The sequence below is a fragment of the Perissodus microlepis genome, chromosome 12 (assembly GCF_051167445.1).
Source record: "Perissodus microlepis isolate ML-2025 ecotype Zambia chromosome 12, ASM5116744v1, whole genome shotgun sequence".
In the NCBI taxonomy this organism is placed as follows: domain Eukaryota; kingdom Metazoa; phylum Chordata; class Actinopteri; order Cichliformes; family Cichlidae; genus Perissodus; species Perissodus microlepis.
The window spans coordinates 18,368,113-18,390,495 of NC_140472.1; the positions used below are offsets into that span (position 1 = coordinate 18,368,113).

At 40.4% G+C, this 22,383-nt stretch overlaps 2 protein-coding genes across 2 annotated transcripts; one reads left to right on the forward strand and one right to left on the reverse strand.

Moving 5' to 3' along the window:
* Positions 1-5,572: 5,572 nt before the first annotated feature.
* Positions 5,573-17,166, forward strand: myo1ha (myosin IHa). Its single transcript, XM_084946261.1, has 31 exons — positions 5,573-6,404; positions 6,485-6,600; positions 7,081-7,279; positions 7,380-7,460; positions 7,807-7,986; positions 8,089-8,187; positions 8,261-8,374; positions 8,456-8,527; positions 8,626-8,745; positions 8,824-8,891; positions 9,029-9,134; positions 9,255-9,335; positions 9,418-9,509; positions 11,881-11,975; positions 12,080-12,126; positions 12,288-12,368; positions 12,479-12,584; positions 12,673-12,790; positions 12,909-13,022; positions 13,108-13,184; positions 13,265-13,333; positions 13,420-13,504; positions 13,599-13,761; positions 14,909-14,992; positions 15,072-15,165; positions 15,246-15,301; positions 15,375-15,510; positions 15,606-15,676; positions 15,921-16,018; positions 16,111-16,210; positions 16,772-17,166. The coding sequence occupies exons 1-31, from the start codon at positions 6,213-6,215 to the stop codon at positions 16,796-16,798; spliced, it is 3,141 nt and encodes a 1,046-aa protein (XP_084802387.1). The 5' UTR covers positions 5,573-6,212; the 3' UTR covers positions 16,799-17,166.
* On the reverse strand, positions 17,164-22,314 carry kctd10 (potassium channel tetramerization domain containing 10). Its single transcript, XM_084946262.1, has 7 exons — positions 22,207-22,314; positions 20,545-20,758; positions 20,283-20,452; positions 18,971-19,057; positions 18,814-18,866; positions 18,492-18,687; positions 17,164-18,390 (listed from the first exon to the last, which is right to left on the reverse strand). Exons 1-7 carry the CDS (start codon positions 22,207-22,209, stop codon positions 18,172-18,174), a joined length of 942 nt encoding a protein of 313 aa, XP_084802388.1. The 5' UTR covers positions 22,210-22,314; the 3' UTR covers positions 17,164-18,171.
* Between the last annotated feature and the right edge of the window lie 69 nt (positions 22,315-22,383).

Genomic DNA, 22,383 nt, shown 5'->3' on the forward strand with positions numbered 1-22,383 from the left:
GTAATTTCTCTGTTATTTAACACTAGAACACAATACTTTTGTGGTGCAGGCCATGTTATAGAGTGGCTTAACCTTGACCATCTTCTAGGTGTTTTACAGGAAAGGAGACACTAATTAAACTGTAATTTTAAGTACAATGTAACAAAAAAAGACAATTGAATAACAGAAAATTCATAATGAATATTAAATAAAAATGTTTTAAAATAAATCCTCTTCATAGTAAAGCTTTTCTGCTATATTTTCAGGAAATTACCCAGATTTAAAATTACTGACAGTATAATTTGTGTCTCCTTTCCTGTGAAATACCTGCAAGTTAGGCAAGGTTAAGCCACTTTATGACATGCACCCCAAAAATATAGCATACCAGCACCAAATTACAGAGAAATTCTGCAGTAGTTAAAATGACTTACAGTGTCAGTCTAAACCTGACTTGTTACCCGCCTGTAATAGTTTACTTGCCTGTAAGTACTTGTATATAAACATATTTCTGTTGTAATTTCTAATAAAATATAATCCAATTCCATTTAATTACAGGGGTTTAACACCCTCATATTATAAAGTGTTACCAAGTTTTTAATATCAACCATCTGTTTCTATTGGCGTGAACAGAGGAAAGGTGAAGCTGCAGTGGTTTGACAGAGTAATGGTGAATACTGGTCAATCACAGATTCCCCTGCAGCTGAGATCACACCATCTTCTTCTCTTCTACTCAGCAGGTGACCTCTCTGGACAGACTGCTGAACCACCTGCCCGAGTCCCGCTGTCCTCGAGGATCACCTTTTTTATTGACCTCTAGTGACCTGTGTCACCCCCAAAGCCTCTGGTCTGAGTTGAGGTCAAGCCTTTTTCATTTCCTAAAGGGCTAAAGATTGAGCAAAAGCCCTCTTGTTTTTCATAGCTGATTGAGTGCAAAAGAGCTTCATTTCCAAAAGAGCTTTTATTTAGTTTTTATGTTGCACAGCCAGTACATGATGTAACCACTGTGGATAACAGTTAGACACCCATAAGTCAAGTTTTATGAATTGCAATCAGCCCTTGTGGTGACCTTTCTAAGTGGAAACATGTAATGTGTCAAGTGTAATGCAATTAGATATCTACAGGTACATAAAAAACGAGGAAAGAATAAGAAGTCACAATTATAATAGATAGATAATAGAGAGTTATAATGATGCTATCTATTCTGCTTGGTTTTTAAGAGAGACAAAAACAGTCATTTGAGAAAATGCAATGCAGGGTATGAAATAACCTCACTGACCCAGAATTTTGGGACTAAAGTAATGACGGGGCCCAGTGTTCGTTACGGTGCTCTGAAAAATTAGAATAATGGACTATGAAAGAATGAGGAATCCAAAGAAAAGGATGGGGGAAGAAAGAAGGTATTTGGGGAAAGAGGAATAGGAAGACAGAGAGAGAAAGAAAAAAGAGAGGAGAACAGTGAAATGGACAGAAAATAAGAAGAAGAAGAGGAGAGAGAGAGGGGGGGCAGCAGTGGTGTTATCATCAGCTCTCATTCTCAGCATGGAATCTATAATGGGAAAATCAACCTCTCTGACTCCTGTGTAATTGGATTTGCCGCATCTCGTGCTGAATCAGAGCCCAGTGGGTAGCACAAAGCTTGTTAAGATTGGACAAGCATTGCTGGGCTGAGGAAAGGTGGGGCGACGGCAGAGGTAACCTTGACAACTTTTCTGTGGTGGAGAGTGAATAATTCAATATGCTGAACACTCAACTGGTCACACATTACAGCCGACTGACTGAAAGCTTTCCAAACATTAATCAGTTCATAAATGTGGTGAAACCTGAGCTTTTATCACATTTAGGTCGTCGCAGCAGAGAAAATGGACACCTGTGTTTCCTTGGAAGGGGCATGTTTTTCTAATACTGGTTACTAGGTTACAGAGGTAAACCCGGTATAATTCACACCTGCTCTGGCCACATATGCAACCACTACTTTAAGGCATGACAATTTTATTTCATTTACTTAGTATCCACAGTGAATTAGAATTTCCTATCCATTACTTTCTCCCTATCCACTGTCACCAGGTGATAATTGAAAAACTTAATCCAGTTTCTTTTGTACATTTGTGCCATTTATATTTATAGTCAGGTGAGTAGCTGCAGTGTTCTTGAGATAGCAAATGTGGTCAGATGCAGAGTTTTGTGTAATATATAATTCACCCTTATAGCCTTCAATTTATTTCATTTCAACTTTTTGTTTTCAATTCATCTTAGTTTCAATACAATAAAACACATTACAATAAAAACAGATATTTTTTAAAGCAGACATTCAAGTGTCAATAAATATGTCTATCAAAGCCATATAAAATAAATTCAGATAAAAGATTTATTTTATTTTATTTTTTTACCAAACTGACATACACTACAACTAAGGATATTTCCTCCATGTTTTAAATGTGTTAATAATTAGTTTTTTAAGTTTAAACAATCATTTCAGTTCAAAGGTCTTTTCTTTTCTTTTCTTTTTATTGATTTTATTTAACCAAAGTGTTTTTCCACATCTAGTTTAAGTTTAGGTTTGGTTTTAGTTAACCGTAATAACCTTGGTTGGATGGTAATATTTTATTGGATGTGCACAGATCTGATGATTTCATTTAGTACAGACAAGTAATGTTGTGTTTTGGTAGTCTCCAAAACAACTGGATGAAGTGTAATTTGACTTTTAAGCCACCCGGTGACCTTTGGGTTTAAACAGATGACTACCAATTGAAGTTCTCGCAGGTCAACTCATTGTTGCCCTACCGTTGTTTGTGTTGTCACTCATTTCCTGTCAGTTCAAGTCTTTCAGCTCTCCAACACAGGCAAAACAATGCAGTCATTTGAATTCTATCGTCTTTAATTAAAGGTGCTGATAATCGTTTTCACTGAGGCAAAAAGTGTGTTAATTGCATTCAGGCACCAGCCTAGTAGAATTTTACAAACGCACAATTAACACCAGCAGCTCAGGCGGTAGCTCAGTAGCAGTGGTGCTCCCCTGAGTAACATTGTTATAATGAATACTAAAGAAGTGGTGATTAGTCTGTAAACGTTCCCACCTAATCAAAGATCAGTAACCAGACCTGGAATGTGCCAATTAGAAGAATGGGGCCTTTTTTACTGTTGGTAGTGATGTAATGGAGTTTAGATGGAGTAGTTTGGATCTTGGATCTTGTTTCTGTATTGTTATGTTACACTCAGTAGAGCAGTAGATACCCAGGTAAACGCTGAATAAGATCTCTCTGTCCCTCCACCTACCACAACATGAATGATTAACTACTCGGCCCACAGAGCCCTTTGCCTGAGCCTGGTTCAGCATGATGTGGAGAAACATATATGTGCACCAGCTTCCATACAGCATCACCAGCATAGTACTACCACAGCATGCTGCACCAGTGAGCTACTAACTAAGGGTGTTTTTTCCTATTTACATTATAGAGTCCTGACCAACTAACTTGACTTTGGATCCTCACTGAGTTTCTGCACCTGGCTGCAGCAATAATACAGCTTCAGAATGCAGGTTTGGCTTTTCTCTTATGCTGTAACAATTGCTGTGTGTTCTCTTCATCACAAGGAGTTTTAAAGTAACCCTGTGTGTTGTGAGTGGTGTTGAGGCCTGGCCTTTATTTCTCACAGTCACCTAAAAGCTAAGATAATCAATTCAGTGAGTTTGGAGGTAACAAGATATATTCTTCTTAGCAAAAAGGTGTAAAATATCAGTTTTCATTTCTTTTCATGAGCAAAGGGATTCATGTTAAGAGGGGGTGGTAGACAGATTTGGTAGCTTGATATTCAGCATGCAGGTCTAAAAGCGGTCTTACTCATCTCATCTAAGTCTGGTCAGAAAAGAAAGTCTTGCTAAATGATGGTTTGGGAGAAAAAGAGCCATTGTGAGATAAAACTGTGCTAAGCTAACAGGAAGTATTATTGTGATTAAGTGGAGCTATTCTTTACTGGATGTGAAATTTTCAACTGCAACCCTCTTTAAAGGGGAGATAACTTTTCCCTGTAAGTTCATAAATTGTCCTAGCAGCTGCTCCCTTCCTCATCTCACTGATGAGGTCACTGTCTCAGGCACCACTGACACTCTAGACCAAGATGAGGAACCATCTCTTAATTAAAATACAATTGGTTGCGCTCTGAGGTAGAAAAGCAATTCACCTGATCTGACAGCGAGTTTAGGGATTCATTACATAATCCTTCTTTCCACTGTGCGTCAGATTGTGCCATCTATTGTTTAATTATAAGTATCTAGTTCTGTTTCTAAACTGTTCCTCCCCCCTCTCTCTCTCCATATATATGTGGAAAAACAGAGTTACAAATAACACAAGGATGAGGGGAATGCTTTCAATAATTAGGCGCTTCTTTCAGCTCAGACTCTAAGGATTTAGCCTTTCTTGCATAGTGTCATTAGGAACGCTCCCGCTTGCTGCAGACAGCTTTCTTAAAAAGAAATACCTGCAGAACACCAAAGGAAGCCTGAATGGAAACCAGCAGACCTTTAGATTTAGTCCAAAAATCTAAAACATTAGCATTATTATCATGGCTGAATGCAATAATCCTTCTCTTGACAGGAGCTTATCTGTTCATGTTATTACTTGTAATACTGTATGGCAGATCTCTAAGTCACGCTGTCCCAGCACATTGTCTGCTTGTGCTGCCCTGAGAGAAGTTTGTTCCCATGAAAGAAGGGGGTGTCAAAGATACCCCACAGCAGCACCACTACCATCACAGTGCCAGATTGATTCTGACGTCCAAAAAAGAGTTCCTTCAATGATATTGTTCACCTGTCTCATTGGCTTAAAGTGGGTGGGTGGGAGGTGGGTGAGGGGGGCCGGGTGAGGGTTATTGGTGGGGACACGGGGTGAGGGGTATTGTTGCCGAGAGGGGTGAGAGCACTGGGGGTCGGGGCTGACAGGTGGAAAAAAAAAAAACAACAACAAAAAAACCCCACTCTCATCTGACTAGCCTCCTCTATCCTTCTTTGAGGCCCCGTATGAGCAAAGTAATGAAGTCCAAATTACAGCACAAGATTGCTAAGAACAAGCCTCTATTGTTTGGCCTCGGGGCACACTAAAGCACACTAAATGAGTGTCACAGCAAGCAGCGGGGAACAGACCGTTAGTGCACTATTTAGTCTGTCCCGTTGTCTCAAGACAGCCCCGTTTCAGAGGTTCTCAGATCAGACAAATACTGCTCCCCTCCTCCCGCACTCCTTTCGCCTTCGCCCTTCCTCTGTACAGCGAACCCCTCCCCAACTCCTCACCCCAAAGTAGGCCAAATCTCCTCTATTGTGTTTCGACTGCCTAGTGTGAAATTCACTGTGACGTTAAATGTTTTCTAATGAATAATTACTGAATGGTTATGCAGGGGGAATATGTGTAATGGATTGTAGACTGCATTTTAAAGACGTCTTTTTTGTCTCTGCTCCGTGGTATTTACAGGACAAAAACACTTGGCCTTTCTCAGAAGAAACGAGGGCCATAGGCGGAGGATAGAGGCAGGGGAGGAGAGTGGGTTGGTGGGGAAGAGAAGGAGGACTTTGTGTCAATTAGATCCAATGGATTATCTTTTTTAATGTTTTACAGAGAGAGCTGAGAATCAAAGGACTTCTGCTTCCAAAGGAGAGAGAGAGACAGAGAAAAAAAAACACAAAACCAACAAAAGCTGTGAAAACCTTTGGTCCGAGTGTTGGTGCTGCGAATGCAAAACAGATTGGTGGAATTTTTTTCCCACTACGCTTCTTAAATGTGCCGCTGTTTCGGGCTCCCCAAGTCCATTTGCACAGTGTGTTGTGTTTGGTTGGTGCGTCAGCTCAAGTGAACCATGGGCTGCCAGCCAAGGTCCCTGTGCACCGTGTAGCGATCATTATCTTCTGTCTGTTCATCTGCACAATCACAGACCTTAGCTTCAAAGACACACAGGACCTCTGGACCTCTTGCTTCAATAGAACTAAAGGACACCATGTTTGTTCTTTTTATGGCACTTTTTTTGTGTTGTCCTCCCGCTTGGAGCCATTAATCCAAACATTCAAACATCCAGCTGCAGTTGTCAAAACACATGACTGAAAATTCTGATATAATGTCTAAACTTTGCTCATCTCATTAATATGGGGAAAAATAATAAATAAAGTAAAACCGTCCCTGTGAAGCACAGAATATGCAGCTGTGTTGCAAATGTGTTTTAGACATATACATTTTTGGAAGTAAACACTAGAAATGTCACTTTTCTTAGTGCATTCAGCTGCTATGTTGTTGCTACAACTTGTTGCACAGGGTCAGCTAGACATGGAGGGTGCCCTGACTGCCAGGGACCGTGTGGGAATCCAGGATTTTGTACTGCTGGATGAAACCACGGAAGCTGCTTTTCTGAGCAACCTCAAGAAACGCTTCAGCAAGGATCTCATCTATGTGAGTACAATTTAAACCTTACGTTCACACTTGGCATTTTTTTTGCAAAAAATGTGATGATTTTTAACCCATTCTTTTAGACTTACATTGGAACGTTGTTAGTCTCTGTCAATCCATATAAAGAGCTGGACATCTACAATAAGAAGCAGATGGATATCTACATGGGTGTCAACTTTTTTGAGCTGCCGCCCCACATGTGAGTTTGCATACACACGCCTGCTTTTTTTGGTGCAACTGTTTACACCAGTAAGTCTAAACTTCATCCTACTCCTTTTCCAGCATAAACATTGTGTAGACATGGAGATAATCACGAAAACTTGTTTTTAATTTTTCTTTTCTCTTGTTATTCTAGTTATATTTGCATATTCAAAATAAAATCAACAGCATCACTCAGTTCCTGCAAAATTGTCGGCAGCACGTCCATGATGTGAAACTCATGTTCCACCACATCTTAAATGTGCTGTATGGGATTGAGACCTGGTGACTGTGGAGGTCATTTATTGCAGTGTTTAATAAATCAGCGTGAGATGATTTGAACTTTGTGACATGGTGTGTTATCCTGCTGAAAGCACCCATAAGGAAATGAGCCCACTCCTGTGTTCTTTCAACTGAAATAAGTCTGAGTGCAGTTCAAAGTTTACTACTGAAATACTGTAACTGCTCTGCAACCCAACAGTTATGCCTTGGCGGATAATGCGTACCACACCATGCTGACAGAGTTCAACAATCACTTCATCCTCATCTCTGGTGAGAGCGGAGCAGGAAAAACAGAGGCCTCCAAGAAGATTTTGCAGTATTATGCCGTCAGCTGTCCAAGCACCACTCTGCTAAACACAGTCAGAGACAAAATGCTCATGTCCAACCCCGTCCTGGAGGTTTGATGGTTACTACATGCTGTAGAAGTGCATTGACATACAGTGAAGAGGGACAGATCATCAATTACTGTGAATGATTTGACTTTTTTCCCCCCCACAGGCTTTTGGAAATGCCAAAACACTAAAAAATGACAACTCAAGCCGATTTGGGAAATATATGGACATCCAGTTTGACAGCCAGGTAAGGATCAGATGCTGGATTCACAGAATAGGAAAAAAAAACTTAGCTTACTGTTGTTTGGTGCCTTGAGTGTAGTTGGTTGTGGTGTGATTATTTTTGCTATACAAGACAAAAAAAGTTGTAGCATGAGTACAAACAACATTACATGAAGCCTGAAAAACATCAAGTTGGTTCCAGATTTATTTAATTTATGTAAAAAAATGACGACCGCTTAACAAAAGTCAACTTTACTGAAACAGAAGGAGATTCTTTATCCTAACCAGTTTTCAATCTGGCCACTGGACCATAGGCTGTGTTTTTTCTGCAAGTTGTAGAGCTGCTGTCTTTAGGATCATGATGCCCATAGGGGGATGCTGTTGGAGGCCATATCCTGAACTACCTGCTGGAGAAATCAAGGGTTGTGCATCAGAATCACGGGGAGAGAAACTTTCACATCTTTTATCAGCTGGTAGAGGGAGGATCAGACGACTTGCTGCGTCAGCTGGGCTTGGAGAGAGGTTGCCAGCATTATAACTATCTAACACAGGTACGCATAAGTCAGTGGGCTTTGTTGTTAACATAGAATCTGATGAGAAAGTAGAACACTTTCAGAAACAGTGTTTTTTTCTATGTTCATTGTTTCTGACAGGGGCAGTGTCCCATTGTGCCCTCCATTAATGACAAAAACGACTGGAAAACAGTAAAAAACGCACTTCAAATCATCAGCTTTGATGAAACTGCCACCAATGTGAGTTGGATGCTGTTGCAGATGGCTTCATTCACATCAGTCAGTCTTGCTTATAAATTATAATTTTGTGCAGCACTTGTTTGAGGTCATTGCAAGCGTTCTCCACCTGGGGAATGTGCGGTTTGACTCTGATAGTAAAGGTCATGCCCTCCTGAACAACAACACAGAGCTGCACTGGGTCTCAAATGTAAGAAAGTAGAAAATATTAATTCTTTAGCTATTCATTAAGCATATCAATAAGCTTTTTAATGTTTAGTTTTCTTCACAGCTGCTAGGAGTGGATGCACACAGACTTCAAGAGGGCCTAACATTCAGGAAGATTGAAGCCAAAAAAGATCAGGTTCACATTTGCTAAAACATTCTTTAGTTTTAACAATAACAGACTTGTGTTTCTGCTTAAACCATAAACTCAGGTATGATACTTTGTTACTCTAAAAGGTCCTCAGCCCTTTCACAACTGATCACGCCATCTATGCCAGAGATGCCTTAGCCAAAGCTATCTATGGGCAGACCTTCACCTGGCTGGTCAACAGGATCAACGAGTCAATGGAGAACAAAGTGACTATAAGGATGTGTTTCAAGTGACAAATCTCACCTGCCAGGATGTGTTTTTATACGTTTTTTCTCTTTCACTAGGACCCTTCACGAAAGACTGTTATAGGGCTTTTGGACATATATGGATTTGAGGTTTTCTACGTAAACAGGTAGGTGTAATCTTTCTGTGTTTTTTTTCTTTTTAATTTCAGCTGCTTTCGCAAACTGATAGCTGTTTTATTTACCTTATAATCTTCATGAAACCTTCAAACTTACCTTTCAACTCTTTCTTGATCCTTTCCCTCAGTTTTGAGCAGTTCTGTATAAACTATTGCAACGAGAAGCTGCAGCAGCTTTTCATTGAGCTGACACTAAAATCGGAGCAGGAAGAATATGAAGCAGAGGGCATTGAGGTAAACCCCCCTCTCCCCAGCAAACAAACAAGCAAACATACGGACGTGCAGAAAACATATAAGCGGCTGCTTTTTTTCACGTGTTTATAACTGTGTATTTCTCATCTCTTTTTCCACCAGTGGGAGCCAGTTCAGTTCTTCAACAATAAGATCATCTGTGATCTAATCGAGGAAAAACACAGAGGAATTATATCATTACTGGTGTGTATGTTCACACTGGGATGGCCATTTATAACTGTTTTAAAAATACTGCTCAAGATTATTCACAATGATTATTTTGCAGGATGAGGAGTGTCTAAGGCCAGGAGATGCCACAGATCTGACCTTCCTGGAGAGACTGGAAGAAAAGATGGGGAATCACCCCCACTTTGTCACGTGAGTAATGACCTAAAATACACACACACACACACACACACACACAGTACATGAAATGTACTACATAAATAGAATTGACATTGACACTGTATGCAGCACCAGTGCTCATTTCTCTGACTCCAAGAGATCTTGAAGGTTCAAGGTTCTTTATTTGTCACATGCATAGTTATACAAGTATAACACACAGTGAAATGTAGCCTGACACGCTCCTCGACATGTGCAAAAATGGGGGGGGGGGTAGAGGAAGAACATTATATATATATATATATATATATATATATATAGTATATACATTGGGTGAATGTGCAGTAGTAGCAGCAAGCAGGTGAATTCTGTACATTAATATGAATAGACATCTGACTATTTTACAGAATAGACAATATAAACATATTTAAAATTAAAGGAATTTGGAATGTACATTGTGCCTTGGTTTAGAGTGTCTGGAAGAGAGTCCTGTCTCAGTCAATTATAGATGATGTGAGAGGGCGGGTGTGTGTGTGTTTAGGGCCCGGATGGCTTGGGGATAGAAGCTCCTCTTGAGTCTCTCTGTCCTTGCCCGGATGATGCGGAACCTTCTACCAGATTGCAGAAGTTGGAACAGTTTGTTGCCAGGATGGGACGGGTCCTTCAGTATCTGCGCTGCTCTAGTCCGGCATCTCCTGGTGTAGGTGTCCTGAAGCGGGGGGAGAGCAATCCTGCAGCAGCGTTCTGCTGTACGGATCACTCTCTGGAGAGCTTTTTGGTCCTTCACACAGCTGTTCCCAAACCACGATGTCATGTTCTGTGTGAAGATGCTCTCTACAGCGCCTGTGTAGAAAATCCTGAGGATCTTTGGAGAGACCCTGAACTTCCTCAGTTGTCGTAGGTGATACAGGTGCTGCCTAACCTTTTTGGTCTGGACCTGAATGTGGGCAGCCCATGTCAGGTCTGAGGAGATGTGGACACCAAGATACTTGAAGGACTGCACCCTCTCCACTGGAGCTCCATTGATGATAATGGGCTTGTAGTCTCTGTGCTGACCCCTTCTGAAGTCCACCACCAGCTCCTTGGTCTTGCCGACGTTCAGCTGGAGGTGGTTGTCCTGGCACCATGATGCCAGATTCTTCACTTCATCCATGTAGGCCGCCTCATCGTTGTTGGAGATGGCACCCAACACCACTGTGTCGTCAGCAAACTTCACAATGGTGTTGGAGCCATGGGTGGCCACACAGTCTGAAGTGTAGAGGGAGTAGAGCAGTGGCGAGAGGACACATCCCTGAGGTGCTCCTGTGTTGATGGTGATGCTGTTAGAGACGCATCTACCCACCCTCACCACCTGAGTTTTGCCAGTGAGGAAGTCCAACACCCATGCACATAGACGGCTGTTAAGTCCCAGATCCCTGAGCTTTGTGAACAGTCTGCAGGGCACTATTGTGTTAAACGCTGAACTGTAATCAACAAACAGCATTCGCACATAGTTACCCTGTTTCTTGTCCACGTGGCTGAGGGTGGTGTGCAGGACGTGGGCGATGGCATCCTCTGTGGATCGGTAGGCGAACTGCAGCGGATCTGTGGTGTCTGGGATGGAGGAGGAGATGATGTTCTTCAGCAGCCTCTCAAACACCTTCATTACTACCGAGGTCAGTGCAACTGGCCGGTAATCGTTCAGGGATGAGGGTTTGCTGTTCTTGGGCACAGGGATAATGGTGGATCTTTTGAAGCATGTGGGGACCACAGACTTCGCCAGGGACTCGTTGAAGATGTAAGTGAACACACCTGCTAGCTGGTCAGCACAGCAGCGCAGCAGACGGCCGGTGATGCCGTCTGGCCCCGCCGCTTTCCTTGTGTTCACTCTCCTCAATGCCGCTCGGACGTCATGCTCCGCGATGCTGGTCACCGGTCTCTCGCTGATGACGTCACTGTCCTCGGTATTCAGGCGGTAGATAGCATTAGCCGCCTGGCTAACCTCGAAACGGGCGTAGAACTGATTCAGCTCGTTGGTGAATGCAGAGTCGGCGTTGCTCCTGCTCTGATCCTGACTGACTCTAAGAGAAATGAATAGTCTTACGCACTGAATCAGCCCCATGCATCCCATCCTATAAACAGGACTGCTGGTTATTCCAAAGTCACAATAAAGTTTTTTTTGTTTTGATAATGTTGATTTGTGACTTCAAAAATAACAACATTTACCGTAATTAAATACACTGTCTATCTACTGTACAATTCAAAGCCTTTCCTCGGCTTTTAAGATCTGACTCCTTTCATTGGTGTTCTGTTGACTGGTGGCCTGTGAGGGAGTCGACAGTGAGCCGATAGAGACGGAGGATTACGATTCGACTATAAAGCCTCTCACTCTTCATCCCTCTGTCTCTCTCCACCTCTTTGACTCCAGGCACAAACTAGCTGACAAAATGACACGTAAGACTCTGGAGAGGGGAGATTTCCGTCTCTTGCATTATGCCGGGGAGGTCACCTACTGTGTTGTGGGTAAAGAAAACCACAGTCTCATCCCCTGTGACTCAACCATTTAAACCTTTTTGCTTTGAACTGACATCCCTAAGACACTGATAAATTTTTTTATGTTAATCTAGGTTTCCTGGACAAAAACAACGACCTACTATACAGAAACATAAAAGATGTAAGTCTACAGCTGATATTATGTCAGATAAAGACGTGTTTTAGACTTTACTGTAAATAGCAAAAGATGGGGGTATTTTCTCAGTATTTGATTAATTATGGTTAAAGTAACTGCCTAAAGTGTGTTAATGTGTGCTTGTGTGTCGCTCCACCTTCTCAAAGCTTATGTGTCAGTCTAAAAATGACATAGTCAAAGAGTGCTTCTCATCCATGGATCCAGACAGCAGGAGAAGACCAGAAACAGTACGTTCGCCCATGTTTGACCCTCCACATCCTTCATCCATAACATCTAACTTAACTGCTGAGGGGAGTCAGGTGGAAAGGACATTGTGACCCTTGTGTTGTGTTTGCAGGTGGTGACTCAGTTTAAGAGCAGTCTGCAGAAGCTGACAGAGATCCTCGTGGCTAAAGAGGCCTGGTACATACGCTGCCTAAAATCTAACGAGTCCAAGCAGTCAGGTACTTTAACTAACAAAAGGTAGATGTTAATGACACAGAAATGTTTGAATAAGACCAAATCAATCGTGTATTTATCGTTACATCACAGGTCAGTTTGATGAAGCACTGATCAGGCATCAGGTGAAGTACCTGGGTCTGATGGAGCACCTCAGAGTCAGACGAGCTGGTTTTGCTTACAGACGTAAATACGACGTTTTTTTGAAGAGGTATAAAGGACCGTAGAGTTTCTCAATTTCAGGGAAATTTATGTTTAGGTTTTAAATATAAGCTGTAGGTGAACTGGGCGGCTTCTTTCGAGCACAGTTTGTTTGGCTCATCTTACAGATATAAACCATTGTGCCCAGCCACCTGGCCACACTGGAGAGGAGTAGCCGCCGATGGAGTGGAAGTGCTGGTTCAACATCTGGGCTACCTGCCAGATGAGTACAAAATGGGACGGTGAGGAAGTCTTTCTCGTTACCTCAACAAATCCAGCTTATGCGAGGAATCACAAAAGTACAAGTTGCCGATTTGTTTATTGCAGGACCAAAATTTTCATCCGTCACCCCAGGACACTGTTCGCCACAGAGGATGCTTATGAGAAATGCAAACATGAACTGGGTGAGTGTCAACTGCCTTAGACCTTCAGTCATCCCGTCTCACAATCAAGCTGATTTATATTTTTTGCTGTGGATTTGCAGCAACACGCATCCAGGCAAAATACAAAGGCTACAGGGCAAAGGGAGAATACAGAAAACAGAAAGAAGCTGGTAAATGTCACAACATCCAGAATGATAGAAACATTTTTTGTTAGCAATAAAAAATATTAGATAATGTCTATTTTTAATCTCCTCAGCCACTAAGATTGAATCTTGTTGGAGAGGAACACAGGCTAGGAAGGAGAAGGAGAAGAGAGCCTGGGCGGTAAAAGTCATCAAGAAGTAAGTAAAACACGTAAATATCATAAATAAAAAATGCCCCCATCAGTGTCCCTATTACATTTGAACTGATCCTGTTCTTTGCCACACATTTCAGATTTATCAAAGGCTACATGACCAGAGGGCAGGCAAAAAACACAGATAATTCAGAGTACCTGGCCTTCGTGAGGCAAAATTACCTGAACAGACTTAGAGACAACCTGCCAAAGACCGTTTTGGATAAAACCCCCTGGCTAACTCCACCAGCTGTGCTCACAGAGGTGCTATAAGTCATATAACAATGAAACAGAGAAACAAAATCAAGCAACTGTTTCTAATACTAATGCATTCACAACTGTGGTCCTTTTTAATTTTTCACACTGTATTTGAATCAAGTAAACATTGAGTTACATAACAAAAAATGTCATGTGAGAATACACTCAGTGGCCACTTTATTAGACACATCTTGCTTGCCCTGTTGCCTTTGAAACTGCCTTCATCATGGCACAGATTCAAAAATTTCTCTGAGATTTTGGTCCAGTCTGAGATGATCTTTCAGGAGATTGGTACATGTTGGTCATAAAGGGATGGGCATGATCAGCAACAACAATAAGATGATTAACTGTGTCTGACGGACCCAAAGTTCCCCACACCATGACGCCACCACCAGCCCGAACTGTTGATACGAGGCAAAATGGATCCATGCTTTCATGTTGTTTATGCAAATTTCTTTATGTGAATGTAGCATCAGAAATCTAGGTTAATCAGAACAGGCAGCTTTTTGTCAGTTTATATTGTCTAATGTTTAACACCGATGAATACTGCCACCTCAGCTTTCTGTTCTTAGCTGACTGGGTGGCACCCACTGTGGACTTCTGCTGCTTTAACCCAACTGCTTTAAGATTTGATATGTTGTGCATATCTTGATTGTAACAAGTAGTTATTTGGGTTACTGTTGCCTTCCTATCCGCTCGAAGCAGTCTGGTCATTTTCCTCTGACCTCTAGTATCAATGAGACATTTTCACCCAGAGAACTGCCACCCACTGGATATTCCTCTTTTTCTGGTCATTCTCTGTAAACCCTATGGATGGTTATTAACAAAATCCCAGTAGATCATCAGTTTCTGAAATGCTCATACACCATGTTACACTGAAAGACACTTAAATCATCTTCCTCCCTCACTGTCATGCTCAGTTTGAACTTCAGCAGGTAGTCTTCAATGCATTTAGTCATGCAGACACAGTGCATGACTAAATGCATTGAGTTGTATAAGGTGCACTTAATAAAGTGGCCAGTGAGTGTATGCTCTTTTTTATTTCCACATAGCAATATATAGTAATAACGACTAATCAACTTAAATGCAAAACTGACTGAATACAGGTTTTATCTTGACTTTGTGGTGAAGAACTGATTTCGTTCTTCATTAGACATCAGAGATGCTGCGTAAGCTTCACTACCGTCTTATGGTGCGGAAATATGTGCGAGGAATCACACCGCAGAAGAAAGCACAGGTAAGCCACATTAAAGGGCAGTCTTGTTCTCTTTGTAGTCACCACAGTTAAATTTTCCATTCCCTTTTTTCCCCTTCAGTTTCAAATGAAGCTGATCACCAGCTCCATCTTCAAGGGGAAAAAGGACAGTTATCCACAGAGTGTTGCCCATCCATTTGCGGACACCAGAATCAGTAAATATCAGACACCCTCACACAATGCCTGTTCATTTTAGAACCATCATTCATATGTCATTTAACATCTCACTTAATAGGTGAGGAAGACATAAACACAAGGGTCATCCAGATGATTCGCAACGAGCGTATAAAGGTAATAAAATGTCTGTATACTTCTATTGGCAGTTCACACCAAAGATGCACTGATATATGCTGTGTTTCTGCAGTACTGCGTTCCAGTAATTAAGTATGACAGGAATGGCTTCAAACCGAGGCAGCGACAGCTCATCCTCACCCAGACAGCTGTCTATGTGGTAGAGGAAGCCAAGATCAAGCAGAGAGTGCTGTACAGCTCTCTCAAAGGTCAGACCAGTGTGCTAATATATATTTTATTAGCCATCAGATATCTTCATTCTCAAATGTGGGGCTACATGCTTCTATTATTTGACTCACTGCAGGGATTTCTGTCAGTAACTTGACTGACAGCACCATTGTATTCCACATAACACGTGAAGAACCTAAACAAAAGGTATGCAAATGTATGGATCAAGCTTGGCTTTTTTTGTTTTGTTTTTGCTAATGGTGAGACCAATAAAGTTTATTTGTAGCTTAAATGACATGATTAGATATGGTGGAACAAGTTAAACCATAGAATGGCTTTTGCTCTGCGGATAATGCAGAGTAACTAAAATGAAGGGGGAACATGCATGTAGTGAAAATTTTGAAAGATTTTCAGGTGGATGATTCTAACACAACTTGTCTGGCTGTTTCAGGGGGATCTGGTAGTACAGTGCGACCATTTGTTTGAGCTTTTGACCAAACTCTGTGTCATTGCTAACAAACAAAATGCCATCAAGGTGGTTCAGGGCAGGTGAGCCTGAGTTTCAAAATTTAGAGATCTAATTTGAAATGCACATTGAGCTAAACTGCTTGTGTATGCATTGTGTTTGCATTAATTCACAGCATCAACTTTGAAATCCAGGCTGGAAAAGAAGGAGCAGTGGACTTTAGCACTGGGCCTGAGCCCATGGTATACAAGGCCAAGAATGGTCACCTGATGGTGGTGAGTTGGGCCTTATCTCTTTTATCTCATGTTTCTCTGCAGACTGGCTACCTTTTTTTTGTTTTCAGATTATATTTGAACGTTTATTATTTGTTTTAAAATCCTTAAATGCTCAGTCCTAGCTTGCCAAAATCCTGCACTTTTGTGTCACAGCCAGATCAGTTTGCTCATGTGTCAAAAAAACTCTTAATGGTTCCTAAATCCATATTTACAAAAGGTGCTTGTACCATGTATTTTCTAAGGTTTGGAACAGACTCGCCTTAAGTGTTAGATTGTCCAATTTTAGTCCATGTTTATCCCCTAACATGACTTTTAATCAAGCTTAGGTTTAGACTCATTTATATTGTCGCTGTTTTATACTGTCCTTTTTCTTATTTCATCCACTTTTGTGTTCCCTACAAGTTATACAGCACCTTAGTTAGTATTTGCTGCTTTCGGTTGTATCTCTATACATAAACTTGACATGGAAACTCAACGACCAGACGTGCCATTTTAAGTCTACAATTAAGGGCTACAATGAAGTTACAAATGCTGACACAGCATCATTGTTTGCTACTGCAGGTTGCCACTCGGGCAAGGACACGGTAACGTGTGAGGCTGAGGAGGAGACACATAAGATGCCTCTGCATATTTCATCAGGAGACCACTAAGGAGATGATCACCATGTCTGCAGAAAACACATCTGCCCAGAAAGAGATGAACCTGAGGAATCTTGGTTGAGGTTGTTTGCTGGACAGAATTTCACACTAGTCATAATTAAAATTTCTTCACTTCATTATTAAGAAAAGAAAGAAGATGCTATCATTTCACAATTGTTTGTGTCTGAAGTACACTTAAAATGACAAAACTCTTAAGGTACCAAAAACTGATGCAATTCTAATTTTGAACAATGAAGCCATATGTATAATAAATTTGTACGTTCACTGATGTTGTAAATTAAAAGCAGCACAAAAGAATGTCTGTAGAAATTTATTTGTGATAAAGTGTGTATAAATATAAAACATACATTTATGTTTACTTCTGTACAGCAGACCTACAAGTACTGTGATTGTTAAACATATAACAACTTAAACCTATAGTGTGCAAACGGTACATTCTGTGATGAATGCGATGATGAAAGACAGGTCTAATTTCTATCCCTGTTATAAGCTTGTAGACAGGGTTCCCTTCCTGCTAGAGTGATATCTAGTTACAGTCATTCACATCAACCTCAGCATCCATCATTCAATCAGCCCAGTACATTTAACACCTCAGGTCACAGCTCAAGTTCCCTCCACTGAAAATAATGGTTTGTTTAGTGGAGTGAAGGGAACTGCGTCAATGTTAGAACTTAATACGGCAGAAGTATTACAGGGAATATTGCTTCATCCACCTGTAATTTTTATTGTCTAATGATATAAAGAAAATATTCAGGTTTTGGAATTATAGACAGGCTACATTATAGCCTTGGTTAATATCGTCTAAGAGTAAAACAGTGCCACCGTGTGACTTCATTAAGTACAACACCCGGTTCATCCACTTGAGACGTTAAAATGTACCTTTTGGGACCACGGCAAAGAAAAACTAAACTATCTACATTACTAGCTGCTTCCATGATATAACTTGTCTTCTGCATGTAATTTAATTAGGACCTCCTTCTTCCTGCACTCAGTGATGAATGCAAGCATCCATGTTTATGAGCTTCTACACAGTAGCAGAAAACAGTGATACAAGTTATCATGACCAACAAAAAGAGACAAAAAAAACAAAACACAAGATGACAAAGAGGAAACTGGAGAAGAGGACTGCACACAATCACTTCACCACTACACACCGCTGTATGACACTCGTGTCATAATAATCCTCTGGGGAATGCTGGTAAAATATGAGGGAAGTAAATGAAGGAGGCGCTGGGTGTTGTAAGGCACAAGCATAGTGCAAATACTGTCTGGGATCACAGGTTGACTGGTCCAAGTTGAGAATCACTGGTGGTGGTGTGTACGGTCATCAGGTCGTTTGATATGAATCCTACGGACGCGCTCAATTCGTTCTCGCTCCTCATCCTCATCCAGGTGGTTAGATCGCCATGCAGGACCCCCTGTGGCCTCTAACAGAGCATTGTCTGGACCTCTGCCATCATGAGACTCATACAAAAGGATGTTGAGGGTCTCCTCATAGATTCGAGCCTCTGGGAATTCAACCTAGGAAAAAAGTAAAGTGTTACTCAAGAGAGATTTATTTAGCCAAAATAACATAGCTCTATGCTTATGAAACTGCAAAGTACTCTGCAAAGAATATTTACCTTTGTCTGCTTCTTTTCAGTGGCATAAACAATGGAAGTGCAACACACTTCAGCAATTTTACGCCCCTGCCCATAAAAAGACCAGCAACAGATCTCATCCCCAATCACGTCTTTGATGAAGAGCACTCGCCCATTGAACCGCAACGACAGTTTGTCAAAAAGCTCAATATTCTTTAGCATGTTGTCATCAGAATTGCTGTGGAGGAAAGAAAGTTAAAAGAGAGGTCACTTATTATGATAACTGACTTGAGTGTATGTAACGACTTGATTTTTTATTTTTTTTTATATATCTAGACAAACTTGACCCCATGATCGGGCTCACCTGGTATATGAATACTTGTTGTTGCTTCTGTTATACAGCAGTTTGACTGTTGGCTGTGAAGACAACCAAGTTAGTCTTTTAAAAAAAGAAAAATCTAAATGAAAAATGTCTTGATTCTAAATGAGTTGCTGCACATTATATTACAGACATAGCATACCTTATTTGAGGTAGCAATCAGCCTCTGCTCCTCTTTGGATGACGTCATCAGAGGCACTTTACAAAGGGGTTCATATGTTTCCTTGTTCTGGAAAAAATACATTTTTCCACTGAAAACATTACACAAACACCTAAAAACTGCTGCATACTGTTAATTTCACAGGATCCCATTCTGTTGGTACAGACTTACATGTGGAAAAAAAAGAGAAACAAAACAAAAAAACAAAAAAGGATGAAAACTTTTATTAAATGTATTTTTTTTCGGGTGGAGCTGGACTCTCTAAAGGTGGTGTCAGAGAGGCAGATGTTGTTCAAGATAAGGACAATGCTGGGCAATGCCTCCCACCCACTGCATGACGTGCTGGCCAGTCACGGGAGCACGTTCAGTGAGAGACTGAGATTACCCAAATGCACCACTGAATGAAACAGGAAATCATTCCTGCCTGTGAGTCTTTCTATACAATTCCTCCATGAAAAGTACAGTACAAACTGCAATAGTTCCACACTCTTATTATAACATCCTCTACAGAGAAAATTACACTTAATATTATAAGAAGGGAACCTCACTGCCAACTATAAATTTTTAATCTTGTGTGATATACTGTAATAGTTATAATTAGAACTATGTGTATTTATTAGAGCTATTTTGTTATATTTTATAACTTTAAATTAAATAATACTATATATTACAGTTTAATTAGTTACTGTTATTACTGTCTTGGAGCCACTGTGACCACATAATTTCCTCTGGGGATTAATAAAGTATTCTGATTAATAAAGTTACCAAAGATAACCAATAAATTATTTTAAAAAATTAATTGCTGCAAAAGGTCTATATTTTTAAATCAACCACAAGTGTTACTAATCCTATGAAATGAGCCTCTGCACCTTTAATAATATCATTAGTGATGCCTGTGGACACCTGTTATTAGATACCAAAAAAGCTGCTGTCAAAAAGCATTTTAATAAATATTTCTGCTGCTGTTTCCAGATAAAAATGAAAACAGATTTTGACTTGTAATTTTTGTTTGGTTAATTGGGTTTTTGTTTATAACACTTAATTTCATTCTTTAAAATACACAGACTAATGCTAGTCACATTTATGACTGCATTAAAAAGCAAAAAAAAGACAACAGAACATTCATGGGAAAAGGGAGCTAATGAAGATTATGGTGGGAACATAGCATGTTTAACAAAGAGAGAATGTAGATTCCAAAATGTAAATTTTGTAATTTTAAATGTATCAATAACTTTGCTGAAACTTAGTTACTTAACATTCACTCCAAAGGTAAGCAACTTTGTAATGATTGTACCTGCAAGGCAGCTGTGCATTCATCGGCAAGGCCTTGGACAAGATAATACTTGGCCTCAGCGAGGAGCTCCTCGGTTTCCCGTCGACTGTCTGGGAGTGGGACTGCGCCATCTCTAAGGTAGTTAAGGATTGTTCCAAAATGTTTCCCACACCGATCAATCAGGATCCAACCTATGGGTATCAAATGCCAAAACATCAGTAACAGTTTAACTGCAGTGATGGAATAATTGCTGCATATGATCAAGGTTTTACTAACAGCTCACCTTCACTATCTGTGAGGACCTCCATTCTCCCACTGAACATTGCTTTGAGCATTGTGTCCTGTTTAGTTAGTGTCTGCATTGTAGTGTAGTACAGTGCGCCACCCACATTCAGCTTCACATATTTTGAGCTGGGGCTGGAGCTTTTGAAGGACGTAGTCCGGGTTGTAGCTGCCGGCACTGGCGAGCTCACCACGCTCTCTCCTGACATCTCTTCCTAGAACAATACAAAATACAACAACGTCACACATAGATATCAGTGGATTAGACAATGAACTGTTACATTTTAATTATTGAATGTTCATTGTTTCTTTATTTTTTTCTAAAGGTGGTGACAGTAACACCGAACAGCACCTTTAAATGGCTAAGACAAATGAGTAATATCAGACTACATATACAATTGGAAAGATCAGTTTAATGGTAGTATTGTCCTAACATGTCTTGACAGTATGAAACTATAGATTGCTTCTGATTTAAGAATCAGGATGACAAAGAAAAGCAAAATTATATTTAGAGTGCCCCATTTATTGTTCTGGCAATGCACTCTGATATCTGAGAGCTAACAACTCTCAAAACCTGGAGAAAAGTAGTAGCCTTCTTAAGGGAGTAATGTAGGAAAATGCATAAACATAAACACATCAAAAATCTGTATCAGTGAAGTGCTTACTTCCTTTTGCTCATCTGGTAAGCTCCGTGTTCATAAGCTAGATGTTATATTTGATTATTCTCTGGACTTTCATTTGCATGTCTAATCTATTTTATGGTCTTGTTTCTTTCATTTAAAGTAACATTTCGAAATCATCTCTACAGCTAAACAGGAGAAAATTTTTCATCCATTTGATTCATCATGCCTATACTGTAATGCCCTGCTTACCATCTTATATAAATCAACTCTGTCACACCTCCAAACAATAGAAGATACTGCAGCCAGACCTCTTAACACATCCAAGTAAGCAAGCTCACATTACTCTCACATTACCACTTTTATAGTTTCTCCATTGGCACCCAGTTGACTTCGACACTCGTTTTAAAAGTCTCAGTTGCATACAGAGCACTAAATGGAGAAGTTCGAGACTATTTATCTCAGCTTCTTACTAAAGATCCTGTAGGCTTAAAATGTATTAGTTGTCCCTCGTACAAGACTGGAGACAATAGGGTGGTTGCGGGAACTGAGCCTTGTAACACCGCTCCAGCTAGCATTATCTGACTTTCTTTTAGAAAGCGATTTTCTGGGGCTTACTTTTGAGATTTTTAATTATTACTACAGTTTTTACTACGTAGTTTAAAGGGAATGAGGGTGTGTGACATCATTTGACAGAAGCCCATGCATTGTCTTTTAATTTCTCAGCTATGAACACGCACTTTTGTTATATATCTAATATGCATTTAACTACATTAATATAAAAAGTCATTACATTTATACGGACTTTCGTAGTTGTTTCCAGTGAAACACTGGGCCGTATCCTTTAATCCAGCGAGTACAAATTTCATTTTAGCCAGCCCGGCTAATGAGCTAGTTAGCATTAAATAAAGTTATGGACATTGTTTTAAACCAACCAAAACATGATATACTACAACACGAACCATAAAATCGCATTCTTTATATTATATCGACAGCATGTCTATTAAATTAAAAAACAAAAACAGAAAAACGACCATATTTACCATAGAACCCACAGCAAACTTCGTAATTGTAGCTTGCTAACGTCAGTCAGCTAACACCCACTTCCTTCCGGTGCACTGCTGCGCAGTTATTAAAATGACGTCAACCGTCCGGAGTTGTGTTTAAAGGGGCAGGTGACATTTTTATGTTAAAGTGCAAAACTGTCCCGGCAGTAATAA

Bases quoted from the DNA above. Each gene is read 5' to 3' on its own strand.
- myo1ha (XM_084946261.1), top strand. From the start codon at position 6,213: ATGTCACTTTTCTTAGTGCATTCAGCTGCTATGTTGTTGCTACAACTT. The intron at 7,280-7,379 runs GTTTGATGGTTA...TCCCCCCCACAG, and splicing joins TGTCCAACCCCGTCCTGGAG to GCTTTTGGAAATGCCAAAAC. The intron at 9,510-11,880 runs GTGAGTAATGAC...CTTTGACTCCAG, and splicing joins AATCACCCCCACTTTGTCAC to GCACAAACTAGCTGACAAAA.
- kctd10 (XM_084946262.1), bottom strand. The intron at 20,453-20,544 runs GTGAGCTGTTAG...TGATACCCATAG, and splicing joins GGTCCTCACAGATAGTGAAG to GTTGGATCCTGATTGATCGG. The intron at 18,391-18,491 runs GTAAATATTCTT...CTTTTTTCCTAG, and splicing joins CTGAAAAGAAGCAGACAAAG to GTTGAATTCCCAGAGGCTCG.